This window comes from Zootermopsis nevadensis, unplaced genomic scaffold (genome assembly GCF_977971745.1).
Source record: "Zootermopsis nevadensis isolate Lab colony 2312 unplaced genomic scaffold, Znev_1.0 Znev_ptg000022l, whole genome shotgun sequence".
In the NCBI taxonomy this organism is placed as follows: domain Eukaryota; kingdom Metazoa; phylum Arthropoda; class Insecta; order Blattodea; family Termopsidae; genus Zootermopsis; species Zootermopsis nevadensis.
In genome coordinates this window covers 4,649,374-4,676,762 of record NW_028259154.1, presented here as the reverse complement: position 1 = coordinate 4,676,762, position 27,389 = coordinate 4,649,374, and the positions used below count along the sequence as shown (strand labels likewise).

Below are 27,389 nucleotides of genomic sequence, written 5' to 3'. Positions count from 1 at the left end.
CAAGGGTTTGGAGGATAGAGACATTTTAATTTTTCGAGATTATTCAAAAGTCAATTTTTAAAAGGCAAATATCTCCCGATCTCTAGGAATCTGAGAGACAAAACTTATGTCACTTTGAGGGAACGAATATATCAACTTCCTGTCACAGTCACGTCAATGTATGTCCATGGGTTTGGAGGATAGAAACATTTAAATTTTTAGAGATTATTTGAAAGTCAATTTTTAAAAGGCAAATATCTCCCGATCTGTAGGCATCTGAGAGACAAAACTTATGTAACTTTGAGGGAACGTATATGTCAACTTCATGTCATAATCCAAGGGTTTGGAAGATAGAGACATTTTAATTTTTCGAGATTAATCGAAAGTCAATTTTTAAAAGGCAAATATCTCCCGATCTGTAAAAATCTGAGAGACAGAACTTATGTCACTTTGAGGGAACGTATATATCATTGTCATGTCAGAGTCACGTCAATGCATGTCCAAGGGTTGGAGGATAGAGACATTTAAATTTTTCGAGATTATTCGAAAGTCAATTATTCAAAGGCAAATATCTCCCGATCTGTAGGAATCTGAGAGACAAAACTTATGACACTTTGAGGGAACGTACATGTTATCGTCATGTCAGAGTCACGTCAATGTATGTCCAAGGGTTTGGAGGATAGAGACTTTTTAATTTTTCGAGATTATTCGAAAGTCAATTTTTGAAAAGGCAGATATTTCCCGATCTGTAGGAATCTGAGAGACAAAACTTATGTCACTTTGAGGGAACGTATATGTCAACTTCATGTCAGAATCTCGTCAATGTATGTCCAAGGGTTTGGACGATAGAGACATTTAAATTTTTCGAGATTATTCGAAAGTCAATTGTTCAAAGGCAAATATCTCCCGATCTGTAGGAATCTGAGAGACAAAACGTATGTCACATTGAGGGGAGGTATATGTCATCGTCATGTCAGAGTCACGTCAATGTATGTCCAATGGTTTGGAGGATAGAGACATTTTAATTTTTTGAGATTATTTGAAAGTCAATTATTCAAAGGCAAATATCTCCCGATCTGTAGGAATCTGAGAAACAAAACTTATGTCACTTTGAGGGAACGTATATGTCATCGTCATGTCAGAGTCACGTCAATGTATGTCCAAGGGTTTGGCGGATAGAGACATTTTAATTTTTCGAGATTATTCGAAAGTTAATTTTTGAAAAGGCAAATATCTCCCGATCTGTAAGAATCCGAGAGACAAAACTTATGTTACTTTGAGGGTACGTATATGTCATCGTCATATCAGAGTCACGTCAATGTATGTCCAAGAGTTTCGAGGATAGAGACATTTTAATTTTTCGAGATTATTCGAAAGACAATTATTCAAAGGCAAATATCTCCCGATCTGTAGAAATCTGAGAGACAAAACGTATGTCACTTTGAGGGAACGTATATGTCATCGTCATGTCAGAGTCACGTCAATGTATGTCAGGGTTTGGAGGATAGAGACATTTAAATTTTTCGAGATTATTCGAAAGTCAATTGTTAAAAGGCAAATATCTCCCGATCTGTAGGAATCTGAGACTCAAAACTTATGTCACTTTGAGGGAACGTATATGTCAACTTCATGTCAGAATCTCGTATATGTATGTCCAAGGGTTTGGACTATAGAGACATTTTAATTTTTCGCGATTAATCGAAAGTCAATTTTTAAAAGGCAAATATCTCCCGATCTGTAGGCATCTGAGAGACAAACCATATGTCACTTTGATGGAACGCATATGTCAACTTCATGTCAGAGTCTCGTCAATGTATGTCAAAGGGTTTGGACGATAGAGACATTTTAATTTTTCGAGATTATTCGAAAGTCAATTTTTAAAAGGCAAATATCTCCCGATCTGTAGGCATCTGAGAGACAGAATTTATGTCACTTTGAGGGAACGTATATGTCAACTTCATGTCATAGTCACGTCAATGTATGTCCAAGGGTTTGGAGGATAGAGACATTTAAATTTTTAGAGGTTATTCGAAAGTCAATTTTTAAAAGGCAAATATCTCCCGATCTGTAGAAATCTGAGAGACAAAACGTATGTCACTTTGAGGGAACGTATATGTCATCGTCATGTCAGAGTCACGTCAATGTATGTCCAAGGGTTTGGAGGATAGAGACATTTAAATTTTTCGAGATTATTCGAAAGTCAATTTTTAAAAGGCAAATATCTCCCGATCTGTAGGAATCTGAGAGACAAAACTTATGTCACTTTGAGGGAACGTATATGTTAACTTCATGTCAGAGTCTCGTCAATGTATGTCCAAGGGTTTGGACGATAGAGACATTTTAATTTTTCGAGATTAATCGAAAGTCAATTTTTAAAAGGCAAATATCTCCCGATCTGTAGGAATCTGAGAGACAAAACTTATGTCACTTTGAGGGAACGTAAATGTCAACTTCATGTCAGAATCTCGTCAATGTATGTCCAAGGGTTTGGACGATAGAGACATTTTAATTTTTCGAAATTATTCGAAAGTCAATTTCTAAAAGGCAAATATCTCTCGATCTGTAGGCATCTGAGAGACAAACCTTATGTCACTTTGAGGGAACGCATATGTCAACTTCATGTCAGAGTCTCGTCAATGTATGTCCAAGGGTTTGGAGGATAGAGACATTTTAATTTTTCGAGATTATTCGAAAGTCAATTTTTAAAAGGCAAATATCTCCCGATCTGTAGGAATCTGATAGACAAAACTTATGTCACTTTGAGGGAACATATATGTCAACTTCCTGTCAGAGTCACGTCAATGTATGTCCAAGGGTTTGGAGGATAGAGACATTTAAATTTTTAGAGATTATTCGAAAGTCAATTTTTAAAAGTCAAATATCTCCCGATCTGTAGGAATCTGAGAGACAAAACTTATGTCACTTTGAGGGAACGTATATGTCATTGTCATGTCAGAGTCACGTCAATGTATGTCCAAGGGTTGGAGGATAGAGACATTTAAATTTTTCGAGATTATTCGAAAGTCAATTATTCAAAGGCAAATATCTCCCGATCTGTAGGAATCTGAGAGACAAAACTTATGTCACTTTGAGGGAACGTACATGTTATCGTCATGTCAGAGTCACGTCAATGTATGTCCAAGGGTTTGGAGGATAGAGAATTTTTAATTTTTCGAGATTATTCGAAAGTCAATTTTTGAAAAGGCAGATATTTCCCGATCTGTAGGAATCTGAAAGACAAAGCTTATGTCACTTTGAGGGAACGTATATATCAACTTCCTGTCACAGTCACGTCAATGTATGTCCATGGGTTTGGAGGATAGAAACAGTTAAATTTTTAGAGATTATTTGAAAGTCAATTTTTAAAAGGCAAATATCTCCCGATCTGTAGGCATCTGAGAGACAAAACTTATGTTACTTTGAGGGAACGTATATGTCAACTTCATGTCATAATCCAAGGGTTTGCACGATAGAGACATTTTAATTTTTCGAGATTAATCGAAAGTCAATTTTTAAAAGGCAAATATCTCCCGATCTGTAAAAATCTGAGAGACAAAACTTATGTCACTTTGAGGGAACGTATATATCAACTTCCTGTCAGAGTTACGTCAATGTATGTCCATGGGTTTGCAGGATAGAGACAATTAAAATTTTAGAGATTATTCGAAAGTCAATTTTTAAAAGGCAAATATCTCCCTATCTGTAGGCATCTGAGAGACAAAACTTATGTCACTTTGAGGGAACGTATATGTCAACGTCATGTCAGAATCTCGTCAATGTATGTCCAAGGGTTTGGACGATAGAGACATTTTAATTTTTCGAGATTATTCGAAAGTCAATTATTTAAAGGCAAATATCTCCCGATCTGTAGGAATCTGGGAGACAAAACTTATGTCACTTTGAGGGAATATGTATGTCAACTTCCTGTCAGAGTCACGTCAATGTATGTAAAAGGGTTTGGAGAATAGAGACATTTAAAGTTTTAGAGATTATTCGAAAGTCAATTTTTAAAAGGCAAATATCTCCCGATCTGTAGGAATCTGAGAGACAAAAGTTATGTCACTTTGAGGGAACGGATATGTAAACGTCCTGTCAAAGTCACGTCAATGTATGTCCAAGGGTTTGGAGGATAGAGACATTTGAATTTTTCGAAATTATTCGAAAGTCAATTATTCAAAGGCAAAAATCTCCCGATCTGTAGGAACCTAAGAGACAAAACTTATGTCACTTTCAGGGAACGTATATGTCATCGTCATGTCAGAGTCACGTCAATGTATGTCCAAGGCTTTGGAGGATAGAGACATTTAAATTTTTCGAGATTATTCGAAAGTCAATTATTCAAAGGCAAATATCTCCCGATCTGTAGGAATCTGAGAGACAAAACTTATGTCGCTTTGAGGGAATGTATATGTCATCGTCATGTCCGAGTAACGTCAATGTATGTCAAAGAATTTGGAGGATAGAAACATTTTAATTTTTCGAGATTATTCGAAAGTGAATTTTTGAAAAGGCAAATATCTTCCGATCTGTAGGAATCTGAGAGACAAAACTTATGTCACTTTGAGGGAACGTATATGTCATCGTCATGTCAGAGTAACGGCAATGTATGTCCAAGGGTTTGGAGGATAGAGACATTTTAATTTTTCGAGATTATTCGAAAGTCAATTATTCAAAGGCAAATTTCTCCCGATCTGTAGGAATCTGAGATACAAAACTTATGTCACTTTGAGGGAACGTATATGTCATCGTCATGTCACAGTCACGGCAATGTATGTCCAAGGGTTTGGAGGATAGAGACATTTTAATTTTTCGAGATTATTCGAAAGTCAATTATTCAAAGGCAAATTTCTCCCGATCTGTAGGAATCTGAGAGACAAAACTTATGTCACTTTGAGGGAATGTATATGTTATCGTCATGTCAGAGTAACGGCAATGTATGTCCAAGGGTTTGGAGGATAGAGACATTTTGATTTTTGAGAATATTCGAAAGTCAATTATTCAAAGGCAAATTTCTCCCGATCTGTAGGAATCTGAGAGACAAAACTTATGTCACTTTGAGGGAACGTATATGTCATCGTCATGTCACAGTCACGGCAATGTATGTCCAAGGGTTTCGAGGATAGAGACATTTTAATTTTTCGAGATTATTCGAAAGTCAATTATTCAAAGGCAAATTTCTCCCGATCTGTAGGAATCTGAGAGACAAAACTTATGTCACATGAGGGAACGTATATGTCATCGTCATGTCAGAGTAACGGCAATGTATGTCCAAGGGTTTGGAGGATAGAAACATTTTAATTTTTCGAGATTATTCGAAAGTCAATTATTCAAAGGCAAATATCTCCCGATCTGTAGGAATCTGAGATACAAAACTTATGTCACTTTGAGGGAACGTATATGTCATCGTCATGTCACAGTCACGGCAATGTATGTCCAAGGGTTTGGAGGATAGAGACATTTTAATTTTTCGAGATTATTCGAAAGTCAATTATTCGAAGGCAAATTTCTCCCGATCTGTAGGAATCTGAGAGACAAAACTTATGTCACATGAGGGAACGTATATGTCATCGTCATGTCACAGTCACGGCAATGTATGTCCAAGGGTTTGGAGGATAGAGACATTTTAATTTTTCGAGATTATTCGAAAGTCAATTATTCAAAGGCAAATTTCTCCCGATCTGTAGGAATCTGAGAGACAAAATTTATGTCACTTTGAGGGTATGTATATGTCATCGTCATGTCAGAGTAACGGCAATGTATGTCCAAGGGTTTGGAGGATAGAGACATTTTAATTTTTCGAGATTATTCAAAAGTCAATTTTTGAAAAGGCAAATATCTCCCGATCTGTAGGAATCTGAGAGACAAAACTTATGTCACTTTGAGGGAACGTATATGTCATCGTCATGTCACAGTCACGGCAATGTATGTCCAAGGGTTTGGAGGATAGAGACATTTAAATTTTTCGAGATTATTCGAAAGTCAATTATTCAAAGGCAAATTTCTCCCGATCTGTAGGAATCTGAGAGACAAAACTTATGTCACTTTGAGGGAATGTATATGTCATCGTCATTACCGAGTAACGTCAATGTATGTCCAAGAATTTGGAGGATAGAAACATTTTAATTTTTCGAGATTATTCGAAAGTGAATTTTTGAAAAGGCAAATATCTTCCGATCTGTAGGAATCTGAGAGACAAAACTTATGTCACTTTGAGGGAACGTATATGTCAACTTCCTGTCAGAGTTACGTAAATGTATGTCAAAGGGTTTGGAGGATAGAGACATTTTAATTTTTCGAGATTATTCAAAAGTCAATTATTCAAAGGCAAATTTCTCCCGATCTGTAGGAATCTGAGAGACAAAACTTATGTCACTTTGAGGGAATGTATATGTCATCGTCATGTCAGAGTAACGGCAATGTATGTCCAAGGGTTTGGAGGATAGAGACATTTTAATTTTTCGAGATTATTCGAAAGTCAATTATTCAAAGGCAAATTTCTCCCGATCTGTAGGAATCTGAGAGACAAAACTTATGTCACTTTGAGGGAATGTATATGTCATCGTCATGTCAGAGTAACGGCAATGTATGTCCAAGGGTTTGGAGGATAGAGACATTTTAATTTTTCGAGATTATTCGAAAGCCAATTATTCAAAAGCAAATTTCTCCCGATCTGTAGGAATCTGAGATACAAAACTTATGTCACATTGAGGGAACGTATATGTCATCGTCATGTCACAGTCACGGCAATGTATGTCCAAGGCTTTGGAGGATAGAGACATTTTAATTTTTCGAGATTATTCGAAAGTCAATTATTCAAAGGCAAATTTCTCCCGATCTGTAGGAATCTGAGAGACAAAACTTATGTCACTTTGAGGGAATGTATATGTCATCGTCATGTCAGAGTAACGGCAATGTATGTGAAAGGGTTTTGAGGATAGAGACATTTTAATTTTTCGAGATTATTCGAAAGTCAATTATTCAAAGGCAAATTTCTCCCGATCTGTAGGAATCTGAGAGACAAAACTTATGTCACATGAGGGAACTTATATGTCATCGTCATGTCACAGTCACGGCAATGTATGTCCAAGGGTTTGGAGGATAGAGACATTTTAATTTTTCGAGATTATTCGAAAGTCAATTATTCAAAGGCAAATTTCTCCCGATCTGTAGGAATCTGAGAGACAAAACTTATGTCACTTTGAGGGAATGTATATGTCATCGTCATCTCAGAGTAACGGCAATGTATGTCCAAGGGTTTGGAGGATAGAGACATTTTAATTTTTCGAGATTATTCGAAAGTCAATTATTCAAAGGCAAATTTCTCCCGATCTGTAGGAATCTGAGAGACAAAACTTATGTCACTTTGAGGGAATGTATATGTCATCGTCATGTCAGAGTAACGGCTATGTATGTCCAAGGGTTTGGAGGATAGAGACATTTTAATTTTTCGAGATTATTCGAAAGTCAATTATTCAAAGGCAAATTTCTCCCGATCTGTAGGAATCTGAGAGACAAAACTTATGTCACTTTGAGGGAACGTATATGTCATCGTCATGTCACAGTCACGGCAATGTATGTCCAAGGGTTTGGAGGATAGAGACATTTTAATTTTTCGAGATTATTCGAAAGTCAATTATTCAAAGGCAAATTTCTCCCGATCTGTAGGAATCTGAGAGACAAAACTTATGTCACATGAGGGAACGTATATGTCATCGTCATGTCAGAGTAACGGCAATGTATGTCCAAGGGTTTGGAGGATAGAAACATTTTAATTTTTCGAGATTATTCGAAAGTCAATTATTCAAAGGCAAATATCTCCCGATCTGTAGGAATCCGAGATACAAAACTTATGTCACTTTGAGGGAACGTATATTTCATCGTCATATCAGAGTCACGCCAATGTATGTCCAAGGGTTTGGAGGATAGAAACATTTTAATTTTTCGAGATTATTCGAAAGTCAATTATTCAAAGGCAAATATTTCCCGATCTGTAGGAATCTGAGATACAAAACTTATGTCACATGAGGGAACGTATATGTCATCGTCATGTCAGAGTAACGGCAATGTATGTCCAAGGGTTTGGAGGATAGAGAAATTTCAATTTTTCGAGATTATTCCAAAGTCAATTTTTGAAAATGCAAATATCTCCCGATCTGTAGGAATCTGAGAGACAAAACTTATGTCACTTTGAGGGAACGTATATGTCATCGTCATGTCCGAGTCACGTCAATGTATGTCCAAGGGTTTGGAGGATAGAGACATTTTAATTTTTCGAGATTATTCGAAAGTCAATTATTCAAAGGCAAGTATCCCCCGATCTGTAGGAATCTGAGAGACAAAACTTATGTCACTTTGAGGGTACGTATATGTCATCGTCATGTCAGAGTCACGTCAATATATGTCCAAGGGTTTGGAGGATAGAGACATTTAAATTTTTCGAGATTATTCGAACGTCAATTATTCAAAGGCAAATATCTCCCGATCTGTAGGAACCTGAGAGACAAAACTTATGTCACTTTGAGGGAACGTATATGTCATCGTCATGTCCGAGTCACGTCAATGTATGTCCAAGGGTTTGGAGGATAGAGACATTTTAATTTTTCGAGATTATTCGAAAGTCAATTATTCAAAGGCAAGTATCTCCCGATCTGTAGGAATCTGAGAGACAAACCTTATGTCACTTTGAGGGAACGTATATTTCATCGTCATGTCAGAGTCACGCTAATGTATGTCCAAGGGTTTGGAGGATAGAAACATTTTAATTTTTCGAGATTATTCGAAAGTCAATTATTCAAAGGCAAATATCTCCCGATCTGTAGGAATCTGAGATACAAAACTTATGTCACTTTGAGGGAACGTATATGTCATCGTCATGTCAGAGTCACGGCATTGTATGTCCAAGGGTTTGGAGGATAGAGACATCTTAATTTTTCGAGATTATTTGAAAATCATTTTTTGAAAAGGCAAATATCTCCCGATCTGTAGGAATCTGAGAGACAAAACTTATGTCACTTTGAGGGAACGTATATGTCATCGTCATGTCAGAGTCACGTCAATGTATGTCCAAGGGTTTGGAGGATAAAGACATTTTAATTTTTCGAGATTATTCGAAAGTCAATTTTTGAAAAGGCAAATATCTCCCGATCTGTAGGAATCTGAGAGACAACAATTATGTCACTTTGAGGGAACGTATATGTCATCGTCATGTCAGAGTCACGTCAATGTATGTCCAAGGGTTTGGAGGATAAAGACATTTTAATTTTTCGAGATTATTCGAAAGTCAATTTTTGAAAAGGCAAATATCTCCCGATCTGTAGGAATCTGAGAGACAAAAATTATGTCACTTTGAGGGAACGTATATGTCATCGTCATGTCCGAGTCACGTCAATGTATGTCCAAGGGTTTGGAGGATAGAGACATTTTAATTTTTCGAGATTATTCGAAAGTCAATTATTCAAAGGCAAATTTCTCCCGATCTGTAGGAATCTGAGAGACAAAACTTATGTCACTTTGAGGGAACGTATATGTCATCGTCATATCAGAGTCATGTCAATGTATGTCCAAGGGTTTGGAGGATAGAGACATTTTAATTTTTCGAGGTTATTCGAAAGTCAATTATTCAAAGGCAAATATATCCCGATCTGTAACAATCTGAGAGACAAAACTTATGTCACTTTGAGGGAACGTATATGTCATCGTCATGTAAGAGTCACGTCAATGTATGTCCAATGGTTTGGAGGATAGAGACATTTTAATTTTTCGAGATTATTCGAAAGTCAATTTTTGAAAAGGCAAATATCTCCCGATCTGTAGGAATCTGAGAGACAAAACTTATGTCGCTTTGAAGGAACGTATATGTCATCCTCATGTCAAAGTCACGTCAATGTATGTCCAAGGGTTTGGAGGATAGAGACATTTTAATTTTTCGAGATTATTCGAAAGTCAATTTTTGAAAAGGCAAATATCTCCCGATCTGTAGGAATCTGAGAGACAAAACTTATGTCACTTTGACAGAACGTATATGTCATCGTCATATCAGAGTCACGTCAATGTATGTCCAAGGGTTTGGAGGATAGAGACATTTTAATTTTTCGAGATTATTCGAAAGTCAATTTTTGAAAAGGCAAATATCTCCAGATCTGTAGTAATCTGAGAGACAAAACCTATGTCACTTTGAGGGAACGTATATGTCAACGTCATTTCAGAGTCACGTCAATGTATGTCCAAGGGTTTGGAGGATAGAGACATTTTAATTTTTCGAGATTATTCGAAAGTCAATTATTCAAAGGCAAATATCTCCCGATCTGTAGGAATCTGAGAGACAAAACTTATGTCACTTTGAGGGAACTTATATGTCATCGTCATGTCAGAGTCACGTCAATGTATGTCCAAGGGTTTGTAGGATAGAGACATTTTAATATTTCGAGATTATTCGAAAGTCAATTTTTGAAAAGGCAAATATCTCCCGATCTGTAGGAATCTGAGAGACAAAACTTATGTCACTTTGAGGGAACGTATATGTCATCGTCATGTCACAGTCACGGCAATGTATGTCCAAGGGTTTGGAGGATAGAGACATTTTAATTTTTCGAGATTATTCGAAAGTCAATTATTCAAAGGCAAATTTCTCCCGATCTGTAGGAATCTGAGAGACAAAACTTATGTCACATGAGGGAACGTATATGTCATCGTCATGTCAGAGTAACGGCAATGTATGTCCAAGGGTTTGGAGGATAGAAACATTTTAATTTTTCGAGATTATTCGAAAGTCAATTATTCAAAGGCAAATATCTCCCGATCTGTAGGAATCTGAGATACAAAACTTATGTCACTTTGAGGGAACGTATATTTCATCGTCATATCAGAGTCACGCCAATGTATGTCCAAGGGTTTGGAGGATAGAAACATTTTAATTTTTCGAGATTATTCGAAAGTCAATTATTCAAAGGCAAATATTTCCCGATCTGTAGGAATCTGAGATACAAAACTTATGTCACATGAGGGAACGTATATGTCATCGTCATGTCAGAGTAACGGCAATGTATGTCCAAGGGTTTGGAGGATAGAGACATTTTAATTTTTCGAGATTATTCGAAAGTCAATTTTTGAAAAGGCAAATATCTCCCGATCTGTAGGAATCTGAGAGACAAAACTTATGTCACTTTGAGGGAACGTATATGTCATCGTCATGTCAGAGTCACGTCAATGTATGTCCAAGGGTTTGGAGGATAGAGACATTTTAATTTTTCGAGATTATTCGAAAGTCAATTTTTTAAAAGGCAAATATCTCCCGATCTGTAGGAATCTGAGAGACAAAACTTATGTCACTTTGAGGGAACGTATATGTCATCGTCATGTCAGAGTCACGTCAATGTATGTCCAAGGGTTTGGAGGATAGAGACATTTTAATTTTTCGAGATTATTCGAAAGTCAATTTTTAAAAAGGCAAATATCTCCCGATCTGTAGGAATCTGAGAGACAAAACTTATGTCACTTTGAGGGAACGTATATGTGATCGTCATGTCAGAGTCACGACAATGTATGTCCAAGGGTTTGGAGGATAGAGACATTTTAAATTTTCGAGTTTATTCGAAAGTCAATTATTCAAAGGCAAATATCTCCCGATCTGTAGGAATCTGAGAGATAAAACTCATGTCAGTATGAGGTCACTTACGTGTCAACTTCATGTCAGAGTCACGTCAATGTATGTCCAAGGGTTTGGAGGATAGAGACATTTTAATTTTTCGAGATTATTCGAAAGTCAATTTTTTAAAAGGCAAATATCTCCCGATCTGTAGGAATCTGAGAGACAAAACTTATGTCACTTTGAGTGAACGTATATGTCATCGTCATGTCAGAGTCACGTCAATGTATGTCCAAGGGTTTGGAGGATAGAGACATTTTAATTTTTCGAGTTTATTCGAAAGTCAATTCTTCAAAGGCCGATAAGTTTATTGAAAAGGGTTCCAATTATATCCACAGATAAAGAAGGCCTGCCGTGGTCAGGACGCCCCAACTTTGACGGGGCAATTGGTTGCGGTCCCCGGGGGTTTATCGTGTCCTCTAATTGGATCCAGAACCACGCCTTGGGACGACACGTAAAAAGCCGTCACTGACGTCACAAAGGTGATCTCGAGATTTGCTTATAACCAGTGAATTTCGAAGACGCATTCGACCTTTCACGTTGCTCGTCAGGGGGAAACTCTGCTGGTCTACTCTATTATTTCTACCTATATATGTGTTTCATACGAACTGTACTCATCTCAATTATCAAAATAAATCATCAACTTTCGAACGTCTTCTCGTCAGACTAGGCATTAACCTTAAGCTGTGTATTCAAACCTACCATCGCCGACCATCGTTCCTAGCCGCTCGGGAATATTGCACTCCTGCGGGACTGGCCAATCCCCCGGGATACAACTATATATACATCGCCAAAAATTGGCAGAATGAAAATGAGAATTCAGAGAATTATGAAGATCTGTTTTCATCCTGTGCTTAGTGGTCGACGAGGTCAACACGACGTCAAAACCCAGTGAAACATTTGCATTATCGTCACCGCAGTAAAAAAAATCCTAACATCTAACAAAACTACGGAGTTTTAACAGAAAATTCAAAACGGTTGAAGCTTTACGCGAGTTCAAAATAACATCGACCACAACAACACAATCTGAGACGCAACCTCAAGCCGCCCCACTAGAAACCCAATTTAACACACCTGAAGGCTGAGATCCAAAACACACGTATTTAATTAAACGAATCGGAAATATAAATCCCCAGAAACTGGCAGAATGAAAATGAGAATTCAGTGAATTACGAAGCGCTAGGCGATAACTGATATCAATGCGGCCCATTAGAGACCCCAACATACCTGTAGACTGGAGACGTCCGCGTTCAACTTTAGCACAAGAAACACTACAAGTTTGAAACTGAAACACTCCCGAGGCAACTCATATCTGGCGACATGCCAAGTTACGCGGAGCACGAAGAGGCAAAGATAAAACATTCATCCACACGCGTGACAGCAGAGACCCCTATCGGGCGCAATTACACTTGTCTCGGTGACTTGTAGAGTGTTTCAGGAGTTGGCTCTACTCGGATTAACAAGTGACCGGTTTGTCATTGACTCCTCCACATCAGGACAAAAGTTGCACTCAAACGTTCACTTCTTTAAATACATTTCTGCAATGCAAAAAATTCACTACCATTAACACAATTTTGTTTTCTAGTCAATGATTGCAGTAATGATCAGTGACATCTTGACAAAACTTCTTTGTTACGATGAAGCAAGTCATATCAAGGACTACTTAGGATGACAATTTCTAACAATTTTATCCAATGTGAAGATAGGAATTTATCAGCAACAGTTATACTTGCCTTGTACCTGCGTATTATCCGTGGTTGCAAACTAAACCGTATATTATGAATATGCACTCCATCATATCCTGCTCCATTTCATGCACACATGAATCTACAAGTAAAGCGGACCATCATAATTTCTATTAAAAACATCGGCTACATATGCATTACATTACTGGTGACTTATGATAATGCACCCTCATGGATCCTAGTCAAACCATACCATACCATACTTTATCCATCCAAGACACCACCATGTCCCTCACATCTATATCTACACACAATTACCAATGTTATGTGAGATTCACCCAAGATACTACCACTACCTTGGAAGTCTACCCAGGTATAATTACTATACAGCATTCACCCAAGACCCTATACCAATTCCCTGACTTCTGTACCCAACTACAATTACCAAAGCTAACTAATCATGATTCACCCACTGACCCAAGACACTACTAGTTCCCCAACGTATCTACCCATGTATTATTGTCCTTAATAAAGATTCATTCAAAAGTACTACCACTTCCCTGACATCTCTCCCTAGGTACAATTAGCCATCCTATACATGATTCACACAAACTCTACCACTTATCAAGTATCAACCTCTGCTCTCAAGACTCCAAGTAGTTCCTTACCAATAACATGAAGGGAAGATGCATCTTGGTTCCCCTTTAGCTCAGAGACACTCTATGCCATTCGTTACAGTAACATGCAAGTTATATTTTGTAAAATTGCACACTAGGCTACTTACATCTGCCTTTTTCTTCTCCTCTTCCTGTCAATCAACACACCATTCTACTAGATGTCTCCTTTGCTGAACCACAAGATTCAGTTCTATCAACAAATGTAATAAAATTGTTTACTTGCCACTAGTGAAGATGATTATTTCAAGGATTCAACTCCGGCCTACTAAACACACGACTGAAATGGTGGCAAAATCAATCACTTTCGTAATATTCCCATATATTAACGAACTACAACATAACACATATCTCAACTATAAAGTATGTTTACAATCAAAACTGTTTACACTTTGAAGGACACAAGCAAATATTCCACCCACAGCTTCCGTTGGCGTTTAGTAAATACTTTGGTAAAGTTCTTTCACATTTCCTTCGGCGGGGTTGGCATGCCTGATTACTGTTGTGTCATTGGTCAACAGAATAAACGGCAAAAGCTTTTTTTAATTTAAAAAACTTGACTGTGCAGTAATAATACCTTCGCTATTATTTAAATATTCACTTCTCAGGCTACGTGAAAACAAGATATTTAATGTTGGAACAAAAGAAATAGCGAAGTTGGCCCGAAGTTCGAAAACATTCAGCAAGCCCCAAATAAACAGTTAATTACTATGTGAAACTAAATAAAATTAAGGCTTTGCCTTAATAACTTTTGTGAACCATAAAACAACTAATAACTATATATATATATATATATATATATATATATATATATATATATAGGGTAAGTTACGCTGAACCCTTCTTCCACTATCATGCAATCTCTCACACACACAAGCACCAACTTGAGAGAATTTACTTTACCATCGTTCCCAATATCACGTGTGATCTCATTAACAAATCACCTTTACCCATATGGGAAGTAATGAAAAGTACGGCAGTAATAAAAGAACCAGTAAAATTCACCGACAAACCAAGAGAATCAAGATAAATACAACTAATGTTCTTTGAACCTAAAAATAATGTGCACCTGCCTGCCAATAACTGTGTGGCAAGAAAGTTCAAGAAATCTCCAAACTGGAAGCACTTATAAAATCTTACTTTAACACTACATAATAAATATGAGTCCTTTCCATGGCCAAAGGTTCATACACTTTAGTGTCATAACAGTTATATCTGTTATGGTCACTATCCATTACATAATCCACAAAACAATTTAATTTCAATATTGGAATCAGTTCTTGTGTTGCTACTTCTCAACTGACCTCCATTTAGAATCATGTACTTACAATATGATAATTTTTGGGCAGGTCAGGACCATGTCAGTATGTTTTGTGCTGGAAATGCACAGCAGTAGAATTCTGTCTAATATTAAAATATTAATTAAACTATTTGTGAATATGTTAGAGTACAAAATGTGACTAGTTGAAGCATGTGAAAGTGAGCTGGTTTCTGAGAAAGGAGTGAAAGCATTGTGTTGCAAGTTCATTGAGCAATGACATTTTTTTTTTCAAATTCAAAAATGAAAAGTATTTTGGTCTTCATTTAAAGGGGAAAGAGATTAAGGCTCTTTGTCTGGATAGAGAAGGATAAAGTTTTTTCTTCAGTCAGGTCTGAAATTTTAAGCCGCAGGATTGTGTAAAAAAAGCCTCTTTATATTGTATTCAGGCAATTATCAAATTTATACCAAGAAATTGCAGTCAACCTGATATTGTGGACATAATTGTAATAATATTATGCTCTTTCACGCGTTTTCTCAGAATCCATATCAAAGTCATATCGAATCACATCCATTCTGGATTCTTATAACTGAGATTTTAGACTATAGATAATTTTATAACACCACTCCTTATGACATCTTTGAGTGAAGATGCTCTTAAGAAGCTGCTGTGATGTAAAAAAGCATTTACTGTGTTCTGGGCCGCTGGCACCATAAAAAATTTGTCATTAATATATAATAAAAGCATTTGTTTTAAAGATTGAGTCTCAAATTAATGGATGCTATATTTTCGATGTGAATACCAGGTAAAGAACAAATTTGTGTTATCTTATTGTCCTTTTAAGCATATCCTTGGTTCAGCTTTTCTACATTATGAGACTTGTGATTATTTTACTAAGTTTACTAGTATATTAGTTAACAGCTACAGCGACTTTGTCCTTCTGATTATTCTTGAGAAGCATCGAATCGCAATACAGTCACTGAAACTAGTACTAAATGATTTAATAAGAAGTCTTGATCGAAATAAGGAATTCAGAAATTTTATTGTAATGTACGGGTATCTGGACCAGTCGTTCGGGTGTTCTGTAAGATAGTAAAATGCGTTGAGTGTCGGTAACTCTGTGCAATTGTATGTGTTGGGTATTCAGTATTATTGATACGCTCGTCCAGATCCTTCAAAATATTTATCCTCTTGGGTCTTGGATAACACCAAATAGGACCTCAGTGTAATAACATTACATATTCCCATTTGCACTCGCACGATCTCGTAACTTATGTGATTATATTTAAAATACTAATTAAATGGGCTGTGATACATTTAATATATTCATTGTGGGTGATATAATAATAAGACTGTATTTCTAGATGAATAATAAATTATTCACAGATATTGATCAAAAATAAATAACTGCAGTTATACACATATAAGGTGTCAATATTAAAAATGTATACCGACAGTCCTACAAAATACTGAAACTGAATAAAATCCAGGCTTTGCCTTAATAACTTAAGCGAACCATAAAACAACTAATGCTGTAGCTACCTAATAACTATATATAGGGTATGTTACGCTGAACCCGGTGCAAGGTTGTTAGCCTTGCGACCATACCCCAACCTGGAGGACCAGGGTACCTGTCTTAGTCTGACCTCTCCCCCTCGACCAATCTGTCTAGGTAGGCCCTACCAGTAGCTCTTGGGATCACTGAGGTACTCAAGCCCCACCACCACGACAAGGTGCAGGTACCATTAAGTGAGGGGGTCGCGGACTCTCCGGATTAAAAAATCTAAAGAACAGCTGTTACATGAGCTCCATCATCCAGTCTATAAACAACACCAGTCCACTAGCGGATTACTTCTGTGCGGAAGGCTACGATCAAGATGTGAACAATCGTAGTATCAGTACACAGGGCAAAGTTGCAAAGGAGGTTGCAACTCTGATGAGAGCACTGCGGTCTGGAGAATTTGCCGTGACTGACTTGAAGAGAGTGGTGGATGCTAATATGAAAAGATTTGAAGGTCATTAACACCGGGATTCACATGAATTCCTCACTGTTCTTATGGCCTTGCTTCATGAAGACCTGAAGGTACAAATTGAAGTGAAATGTGAATTTCAAATGTTATGCAAGTTAAGCGAGGGAGGAGGTCATATTGACATGCAAACACTATTACTTCAGCTACGCAGAATTTTTAAAAAATTGTCCACACCGTGGGAATGCATTATTGCAGTCCTTGAATTAAATATTACAAGAGGTTGTTGCTAATACTTAGAGTATGCTAGTATTGCATAACACACATAGGTGTTTTGCTCAGTTTGATAAAATATAGCATCCAGTATTCTTTGCTATTTTGTATACTTCGTTTGTTTTGATCATGTTTGGAAAACATAAATCTCTTATTGCAGATTGAACTACTATTGCAAAGATGATCACACTGCATTGTCATAGGTTATTTATCCATGTATTTGATTAAATGTTTACAACAGGGGTCGTCAACCTGGTCCCTACCGCCCACTAGTGGGCGATTCAAGCTTTCATGGTGGGCGGTGGGGGTTTTTGTCCGCAGAGGCCGGGTGTGGTAGGGATCGGCTGTGTCACCCGGTCTCTGCTTCTTCCAGTCTGTTTCAGTGTCTTGACTTGGAATGTGCTTCACCCGGTCTGTGGCTCACCTGATCTCTATTTAACCAGGTTAGGCAGAGACGGCCCGGCAGAAATCGTCAGAGAAAACGATTCGTGCAGACCTACTCCAACAGTGACTGGGTCCTTCACTGAAGGCTGCTGCAGAAACCCTATCATAAAGACACCAGTCCTGGCAGGGTTCTGGAGTGCAGAATTTTGAAGAAAAAAAAATATATATATATATATATTTTAAAAAAATTTCAAAAAATGTAAGAAAATGTCCAAAAATTGCACAAAACTAAAAGAAATTAAGAATTACTTCAAATTTTCTTCGTATATATTTAATTATTTTCGCTTGTCATGACATTTTTAACAATTTCTAATTTTTTTTAGAAATTTTAAAAAAAATTAAATTTTTTAAAAAATTTCGAAAAATCAAATAATGTAGGAAAATGTCAAAAAATTGCACAAAACTAAGAAAATTTAAAAATTACGACTTCAAATTTTTTAAAAAAAAATTTGGAAAATATTTCGTTTAATGCATTTTTATGACATTTACGACGTTTTTCAAAATTTTTAAAATGTTTCTAATCTTGAAAGTGGTCCAACCCGACACCCTATCATGCAGAAAACTGCATTACTGTAAGACAGGTAGACCTAAAAGTTTTCAGGAATAACACAAAGTAGACAACAGCTGTAACTAGAGACAATTACTGTCGTGAATTCTGACAGTGTCATGCTGCGGACTGTATTACAATGGCATGGAATATGCCGATAACAGTTTTCTGTTATCAGCCTTTCACCCTGAAGTAGAGACTGTTCATTTCAGTGAAATGTTAGCAAGCCAGCTCAACGGGCTACTCAAGAATGATAATGCAAATTCACCTTCCCCTCAATCTTGTAGATGATTTAATTATGAGGTTGGGACAAAATATAATCATGAATGAACAGCAAACCTGAATAATTTATTGCAATCTTGTCACCACAGTTACACAATCATCTCCAGTTCCCTTGCATATTCAATTGCTTGTTCAGCAAGTTCACTGGAAGGCAAAGTATCATCCCGTTTCTTCTCCTCAGTACCAAAATAATAGTAATTATCTCTTCCAAGACTCCAGTTTTTCTGAAAACAACAATAATGATATGGACCACTTCCGTCACACATCTGAAATTCCAAACTTAGAAATATTAACCTCTTTCAAGATGCGTATCAATCCCTGTCTTAATTTCACTCGATTTTTAAATGATCTCAATTGAGATTATATAATCATCATGTCACACTTTTCCCTCATATAATTATGACAGACTGCAATAAAATCCTTTTAATATTATACTAACCAACATCTATGCTTATACTATGAAGTGCACTAAATAGGATGAGTCAAAAGTGTGTTTACAAACTTCTGTGCGTGTTCCAGGATAAAAAAATAAGAAATAATGTTCCTATGAAATGTTTCACTTTCGAAATAATAGCCAAACATAAGTTTCAATAAATGAATTTATATCAAACTGAATCCAGCTTCCAGCGAAGATTTTCAATTAACGTTTGGGCAGGAATTGTTGGCGACATGCTTATTGGTCCACACATGCTTCCATCGCGTCTAAGAGGACCTTCATATCGGCGATTCTTAAGAAGACACTTGCCACGTCTCCTTGAAGATGTGCCATTGAATACAAGAAGACAAATGTGGTTTATGCACGACAGAGCCCCAGCACACTTCTCCCGTCGCGTCAGACATCATCTCAATGAACAGTACCCTCAGCGATGGATTGGACACGGTGGCCCAGTAGCATGACCACCGAGGTCACCGGACCTGATTCCTTTGGACTTTTATCTGTGGGCTCACTAGAAGTCCATCATTTGTGCAACACCCATAAACTATGAAGACGACCTATGGGAACGTGCGCAGAATGCATGCCAAATGATTTGAGGAAAGCCTGACGTGTACGGACAAATACGTCAGTCTTGTGTGCGTCGTGTGGAGATTGGAGGACCAAGCTTTGAGCATCTGTTATAAATAAACATCCTTATACTTGGCTATAAAGGCATACATTGGAAATTATTTTTGGCTATTATTTTGAAAAAGGTGCATTTGCAACCACATGTTCATAAGAAATTTTTGTTTACTTGTGATCCAGGAACACGCACGCAAAGTTTGTAAACATACTTTTGACTCACCGTGTTTATCTGATTTATTCTACTTACATGTCTCTCACTAAAACAGAACAGCAAATCATCCTTCCACATGAGTATATCGAATATAAATTGTATTGTACACTTTAAAATAAATATGACCAATTATTTGTTAAATGTGGAAAATTCAATTGTACACAGTCTGCAAAACACACTGTAGTAGCATATGAAAAATATCACTAATCTTTAAAAAGCTAAAGAGAGTTTAGCGTTTGTGTATGTATTTGAAAAACCAACTTAAGCATATGTTACAGTGCAAACAACAACCTGAATTTAACCCAGTCTCAGAATCACTTAACATGTTCCGTGATACTGTTTATAATACTGCATTTGGACAGCCCTATGGAATCAAAGTGACGAAGAAGAGAAAATCTGTAACATAACGACACTATTTTATTTATTTGGTGTTCTGTCTGACGACAGGTCCATATGAACAGGATCCTTCCATCCTTTTCTCGGACTGGGACCTGTTCATATACGTTCTTGGCAGATGATCCAGAAGTGGTTTGCCATTGCCTTCTTCTGTGTGTGAATGGAGTAATTGTTGGGATGCCACGGAGGAAATCTCCGTGTTGCCTAGACCACGGCCTTGCCCAACACAAGTTATAAATTCGGGCACCGCCGGGAATCGAACCCGCGACCCCAGGATTACAAGGCCAGCGTTCTAACCGCTAGACAGTGGCGTGAGCACATGAGTAATTGACCAAACTCTCCACTGATATTTCATTTTGAAGTTGAACTTTCCATTAACAGTTTCATTCAAAGCTTGGCTTTCCAGTTTTACTTCATGTAAGAGCTAGAGTTTTTGCAGCAATTAAATTCAATTAAGTCTTTTTTGAGCAATCAGCCATGACCACCTGATGTGGCCGACTTCGCCAAATTGTACTTCGTTACACAGGTTGTTCATAAGTAAACATCATCACAGTATATTTATGACTTCTGTTTATTTACTTTGAATTTCCATGCCCGCATTCCCATTAAGTAAAGATTCCAATATGTGTGCTCATTTTGAAGAAAAACATAATTAACGTCAATGATATTTCTGAGATGCCATGTTTGGAGGATCCCTATCACAATGGCATGGCATGTCCTCAGGTTGCGGATGGAGAAACAGCCTCCAGTTAAGGAGGTTCCGTGGCGTAACAGCCCTCTGAGAGCCTAAGCCGACTAGCTGGCTGCTGGCCTCACGTTCACGATCATCCAACCAGATACAGGATGACGTGTGGTCAGCACGACGAACCCCCAAACATTGCTAGCTTTCCTGACCGGATTACGCTACTCATTGTAGCCCCCAATTTCCTAACGATGCTGGGATGGCACCGGTCCCATACACCGGTCGAAAATCTCATGAGAAATTTCTTTCCCCGAGACTCGAACCAGAGCGCATTCCGTGTCACCGGTCCGAAGCATGATGCCTCAGACTGTGCGGCTATGGCGCGGGACAGTTATGGAGGTTAGCTGCAAATATATTGAATAAGCAGTTGCAGACAGCCAATGAGGAGTGGTCCTCCAGCTTGGGGGTTGAGCATGAGGCTAACAACCTTTCACCGTAAAAACCTGTATTGTTACAAAAAAGTTAGCAAAGCCTCAGAACCGGACGGCCTCTTTGGCACAGAGAATTATAAGTTAGATTTAGTCCAGGTTATAACCGGTCACTATGTCGACTGCAACAACCTGGCTCATTAAATGGAAAATTAAATCTTATTACTGTAAGCATCATAAATGAGAGTGCACCCTAGCTTCAGCGTACCTTGGTACCATACTCCTTAATCGCAGTTGAGTTTGGGAGGTTCAACATCCTAGCAGCCCCATTCAGAGAGATTTTCTCAAATGCCTTCTCCAGGCACGCAGCAATCTCATCACGTATCGTATCTAGAAGGATGTCGATGAAGAAGTTGTAGCTCTCGGCAGGAACATTACGTTTGGCTAGGAAGATCTACACAAAACAAACATTATCATCACTAGCAGCAGAATCATGTTGCGATCACAAAACGCAAACTTCCTTCGACTTGCCGTTTCCAATTTCTTTTAAGTCATCAACAAAATTTGAAGTTACCTTATTGTAACTGCCCTCCATGACGTACTGCTCCAATGACAGTGGATGACGAATGTACACGTTGCTCTGTATTTGACCAGCGGGAAGCAGCTCCAGTTCAGTGTGAAATTCGGCCACTCGATTTTGAGACAGAAGGAACAACAAATTGAGGCCCAAAAGTTGATACTTGTACGCAGATTCTGGCAACTGATTCCTGCAATACAAAACAATAAACCACATCTGTAAGCGTAAAACATGCTCTCCCTATCTCCACCAGCTGAACAGCAGCACAGGAGGCGACCTTCATATTTTTAAATGCATGTTCAGAGCAAACCCAAGTATTTATGCATGACTTATGTCATATGCCCATGATTTACAAAACATGATTCTAATGCTTTTGAAATTATGTAAGACGTGAAGAAAAAGACTGGAAACTTGTAATCCATACCATAATACACACAAGCATGCTTCATCATTAATAACAGATTCACCCAGTTATCTCACAAATTATGTGGTCTTAATATCTTCTTTAAGTACAGAGTGTACATAAATTATCAGTGCAACTTTACTTGCGATTAAAACCTTTCTGAAAAGACACAAACACAGCATCATCTGTGAAAAAATACTCTTAAATTTTACTGACTTCCCATGATATGGTAGCACACTTTCCCCTCCCCTACTGCACTGCATCTGCCTTTGCAAATCAAGTCAGTCACCTTGAACTCGCAGAAGGCACAGTACGTGGAGTGGTTTATCGAAGCAAATTCAGACATTTCAGAACAATGAATCACAAGACCATTGACAAGTGCCTAGAACAAACAATTTAAGGAGACTGGAAGTGGTTTGCACAACAACGTTACACAGCATCCATGCGACCGATGAAAATTTCAAAGAGAATATGCAGGAACTTTGTCCATGGTCCATAAATCGACACGAGCTGCAGCATTCAACAGTGCATCAGATGTTAAGAAAATTCTTGTGTGTCTGTGTGCTTACAAGCCGCAAGTGGTGCAGGCAATTACGCCAGACAATGCGCTGACCATGCTTGAGAAAATGGATGAAGACAATGAATTCCTGAGGAGAGGAACATCATGTTCTCTGACATTCCACGTTTCACGGAAGGTAAACAAAGAGAATGCATGTGGGAATCGGAAGACGTAACATACAGGACTCACGTGCATAGGACTAGAGGACTGAATTATGGCATAGTTAAACAATTTTTTCCTTTCATGCGCCCACCATGTTGTTATTTTATATTTAAAAAAATTGCCACACCAAATTTTTTATTTATTTTTTAATCAATAACTGTTCATCATTGTATGGCCCCATTGCAAGTGGCACTAGTGTCAATCCCACCTCACAAGTTTCTTCATAACAGATTCAGAGAGTACTTGTAACATCAGTACCAAAACATACAATTCCTACTAAAACGTTTTTATGTGTTTACAGTACGAAATTCTCCCAACTGAAGAGACTAGCCATTAATGCGATGCGCGAACTTGCGTGCTTCTCACAGGTTGTGCAATACGAAAAAGTGCTTTGATGATAGTGGGGCACAATCGAGCGTCAACATCCAGTCAGTCTGCCTCTCTGTGTAATTTTTAAACAGAAATTAAAAATCCGTGTTCTGACAAGGAAACAGTCTACTTGGCCAGGATGAAACCTCACCTGAGAAATTTTGCTTATTTACAGCAATTAATACATGTAGACATTTCAACTGTTGCTATGCTGTGCAGAGGTGCAAAAAACTGCTCAAAGCTGGAATGTACAGTTCAAATTTGCACCAACATATTTTTGTAATGGACTATACAAGAACTACAGATTGTAGGTGAGCATGGCATGGAGCCACCGGTGGCTAAACACAACCACTAGTGGTCCCCACTTTATGCAGACATTTTGGTTGAGGTTGATAACTTTGCATTGGTTTGTAAGTCTTGTATTTTCTAAAAAGTTCGATAATGTCTGCCTTGATGACTAATTTGAAGTCATCATGAATGCTTTTTAAATCAGGCACGAGAGATACCAAAAAGTTCCGATCTAGATCATCATTATCATCATCTTGACGTTTTTTGTTTGTTATATTGTCTGAAATTCTTTGTATCAATTCATTTTCTGCCTTTTCGGTGTTCGAGACATTTTTTTTATGTTTTTTTGGGGGGGATTATTTCTTCTGACGCATCTCCTTCTCTATCAGTATCTGGTTGTCGATCAGGATTGGCGTGGCGAACGCAAGTGGTTGCGTTTGGGCGGGATAAACGGTGGTCAAATATAGCCACAAGCAGCAAGACACGGCCACTACCGTAGCGTGTGGCCCAGACGGGCCACTACGAACGTTGTGTCTGCGCTGAGTCTATTAAAACTGCATACAAAATACAGACCACAGCTTGTGGCAGCGGCTAGTGGCTCCGTTTGCTCCCCGCCTAACTCTGATCGATTTTTTCACACCATTGCACAGCAAACTGCCACTTGAATTTTTGAGTACAATCATTTCTAGACAGGTTCTGTAAATGAGAAAAATTTCACCTGACCAACCAGACCATTTCCTTCCTAGGTATGGGGACTGCAGTCATTTTAATTTTACCTCATTACATTATCTTTGGAGGAGTAACAGGTTAAGACCCCAGAAAAACTGATCTGTAGGAACTTTAATGACATGAAATCTTCCAAAATGTATAATGCTTCTCTCTGATCCAGCAGAAATACCTACAGTTCACTTTCTGTAGTACACGGTAAAAATGTACCGACTTCGATATAAAATATTAAGAAAATAATATTTTAACACTTTCGCTACCGTGTGAGCTGCCGGCAGCCTCGCACTTGGGGATATTTAATGACGCGTTGAGCCACGTGGTGTGGGAATAATGCTTTGTAACTTTGGCTCCGGTACCTTAAGAATACAGACTGTCTACAAATCAACCGATTTCTGCAATAAACATTAGACGTATACTTAAATATAGGTTATAAGTCTAAAAAGTAGGCAGATGATTCACGTGGTGGTGATGAAATGTCTTATGGTACCATTTACCATTTTAACAGGTTCACCATTATTAATATATATTGAGCTTTCATGAAGGAGTCGGAGGTTTTGTGTACTGACTCCACAGCCCTGCCTGTAGGATGTAAAACCACAAGAAATATGTCTAGGTACCCCATGTATTCTATACTTGTTTGAAAGTACAAGGAAGCACGCCTCATTTTAATTTTACCTGTAATCAAGGTAATAGCACTTCAGCTGGGCCATGTATCGTTCAAATGAAGGAATATCTCTCACAGCTATGCTGAACTGTGCTCCTATTTCCAAAATATCTCCTGCAGAAAATAAAAATGTTGTTAGTATAACATACAGCCCTCAAGCAAGCAGTGAATCCCTATTAGTCTATCAGTTATGACAAGACTGTCAATATGAAAGCCTTACAAAACTACAAATGTGCACACTTAATTTCTGTTCCTGGCATCTTCAGTCAGTAAAAATTTTTAAATTAAATTCAACTGAACCATTCCACACAAAGAACTCACAGAATCCTTCATTTAAAAAAACAACAGCAGAAAGTCAGCCAGAATCTGTTTAAAAGGTGCGGTGTGCATATCCAAGGTAAAGGGGAACACCCAGCATCTCCAGTATACAGATAAATAATCTTTACTCTATAATATTGTTGCAATCTATAGTCACAGTAAACCAACTAATAAGGGCAGATCTTAAATTCTCATGGCAGTGAAGACATCAGTATTGTTCTTCTGAGTTGTAATGCCATATAGCATGGTAGATGTCCACCAACATTTCAGAGGTCATACTGCCTCCATCATCATCGATGAATAAGCTCAATTGGATCAATCATTGCGCTGATGAAGAAGGCAGTATGACCTCTGAAACGTTGGTGGACATCTACCATACCACATGGCGTAACAACCCAGAAGACAGCAAACTTCATCAAAATACTGAATACTTCAAACAGTATACCAATACAATATTATAACTCCCTACATATTACAGCAATTTACATAAACACACAGTATTTAATAATAAAAAATAAATTCTTCTGCAGAGTAGGAGTAAGATAAAAAAAATATGTCAATGCTGACTTTAGAAATTCTACAGAATACAGAATCTGGAATTGTTACCCTTTCTAAGACAATTTGGGAATGTATTTTAAATAAACAGAGTAAAAATTTGAACAAAACCTACGCACGAACAGGAAAGGTTACCCTTGAAGCACATTGTTACTGTAACGAAAGAAAATTAAACGCTTCCAAAAGTCATCTCATTACACCAATTCAACCACAATTAAGCTATCAATACAAATACTACATTAACGTTCCTTACTTGCTATCAGCAACTCTTGCTGTGGTGCTGTTGCATTTGAAGTTGGCAAAAACATCAAATTTGTGAGGCCCACCTGCAAATTTCGATTTTTGTTAACATATGATGGTAATATTTCTTGAACCTTGAAAGCACACGTACTGAACACGTTTAAGAATATAACGTCAATTACATAACTAACCTTCAATTTTTTCAGAAGGTCGCCACATTTCTCCAAATTCGGTGGTTTCTTTGTCCAATCCGACTTCAAAAGTTGATACAATGACACAACGTCTTTCAAAGCAGACATGATGGTAACCAAAGATTTCACGAGCACAGAAGAACAACACTGACAACACCCAGGCCAGCCAACAAACCGACCAACCCAGGCGAGAACAACATTATAATAAATATAACAATGTTAGTTTCACCTCTCTCCGGTAGATGCCTGGCTTACATATAATCGGTACATATTAAATTTTCTAACCAGTTTGTGTTCATAGTATTTATAGTAATCGATAATAGAATTCCTATGGATATCCGTGTCTCCATACTCCAGTCTGAAACTCCTATTCTATTCTAAGACAGTTCCATACGCAGAGAGCATACTTCCGTAATTGTACGGCACTGAACGGCCATCATCCCAGTAGACCGCAATTATTCCGGCGTACGTGGCTCGGTCGGCAAGAAGGCTAACCATTCTTCCCGCCTTGAATAAATTTAATGCGATACATTTGCAAGACCAACGGGAACAGAAAAAATAAAGACTGTAAATGTATAAACATACATGCGTTCTCACTCAGAAGAAACTTTAGATCTATTTTACGTTTTCAAAGAATTATTTTCCAGTTTTCTATTTTCCGAAACATGTGGTGCTGACGATGCAATAAACAACTGAATATCAAGCATGGCTGTCAGAAAAGGCATTTGTTTAGTATGTGCCAAAGCATTTAATGGAAAAAAGAATTTTACGAAATGTTGCAGGTGTTATGCCTTCCATTACCATCT

At 37.7% G+C, this 27,389-nt stretch overlaps 1 protein-coding gene and 1 long non-coding RNA gene across 3 annotated transcripts in view; both read right to left on the bottom strand.

The window, feature by feature from the left end:
• The window catches only part of LOC147872953 (uncharacterized), a 30,645-nt gene extending 15,897 nt beyond the window's left edge, over nt 1-14,748 (bottom strand). The window contains exons 1-2 of one of the 2 annotated variants that reach the window (XR_015536391.1): nt 14,093-14,748; nt 12,851-13,161 (exon numbers count right to left, since the gene is read on the bottom strand). This is a non-coding gene — a long non-coding RNA (uncharacterized LOC147872953). The remainder of the gene's footprint in view (nt 1-12,850; nt 13,162-14,092) is intronic. The other variant, XR_015536392.1, reaches the window with a different exon arrangement.
• Nucleotides 14,749-18,799: 4,051 nt separating this feature from the next.
• Nucleotides 18,800-26,751, bottom strand: Rpn12 (regulatory particle non-ATPase 12). Its single transcript, XM_022075180.2, has 6 exons — nt 26,584-26,751; nt 26,406-26,478; nt 25,291-25,393; nt 22,106-22,298; nt 21,800-21,985; nt 18,800-18,978 (listed from the first exon to the last, which is right to left on the bottom strand). The coding sequence occupies exons 1-6, from the start codon at nt 26,689-26,691 to the stop codon at nt 18,844-18,846; spliced, it is 798 nt and encodes a 265-aa protein (XP_021930872.1). The 5' UTR covers nt 26,692-26,751; the 3' UTR covers nt 18,800-18,843.
• Nucleotides 26,752-27,389: the final 638 nt, after the last annotated feature.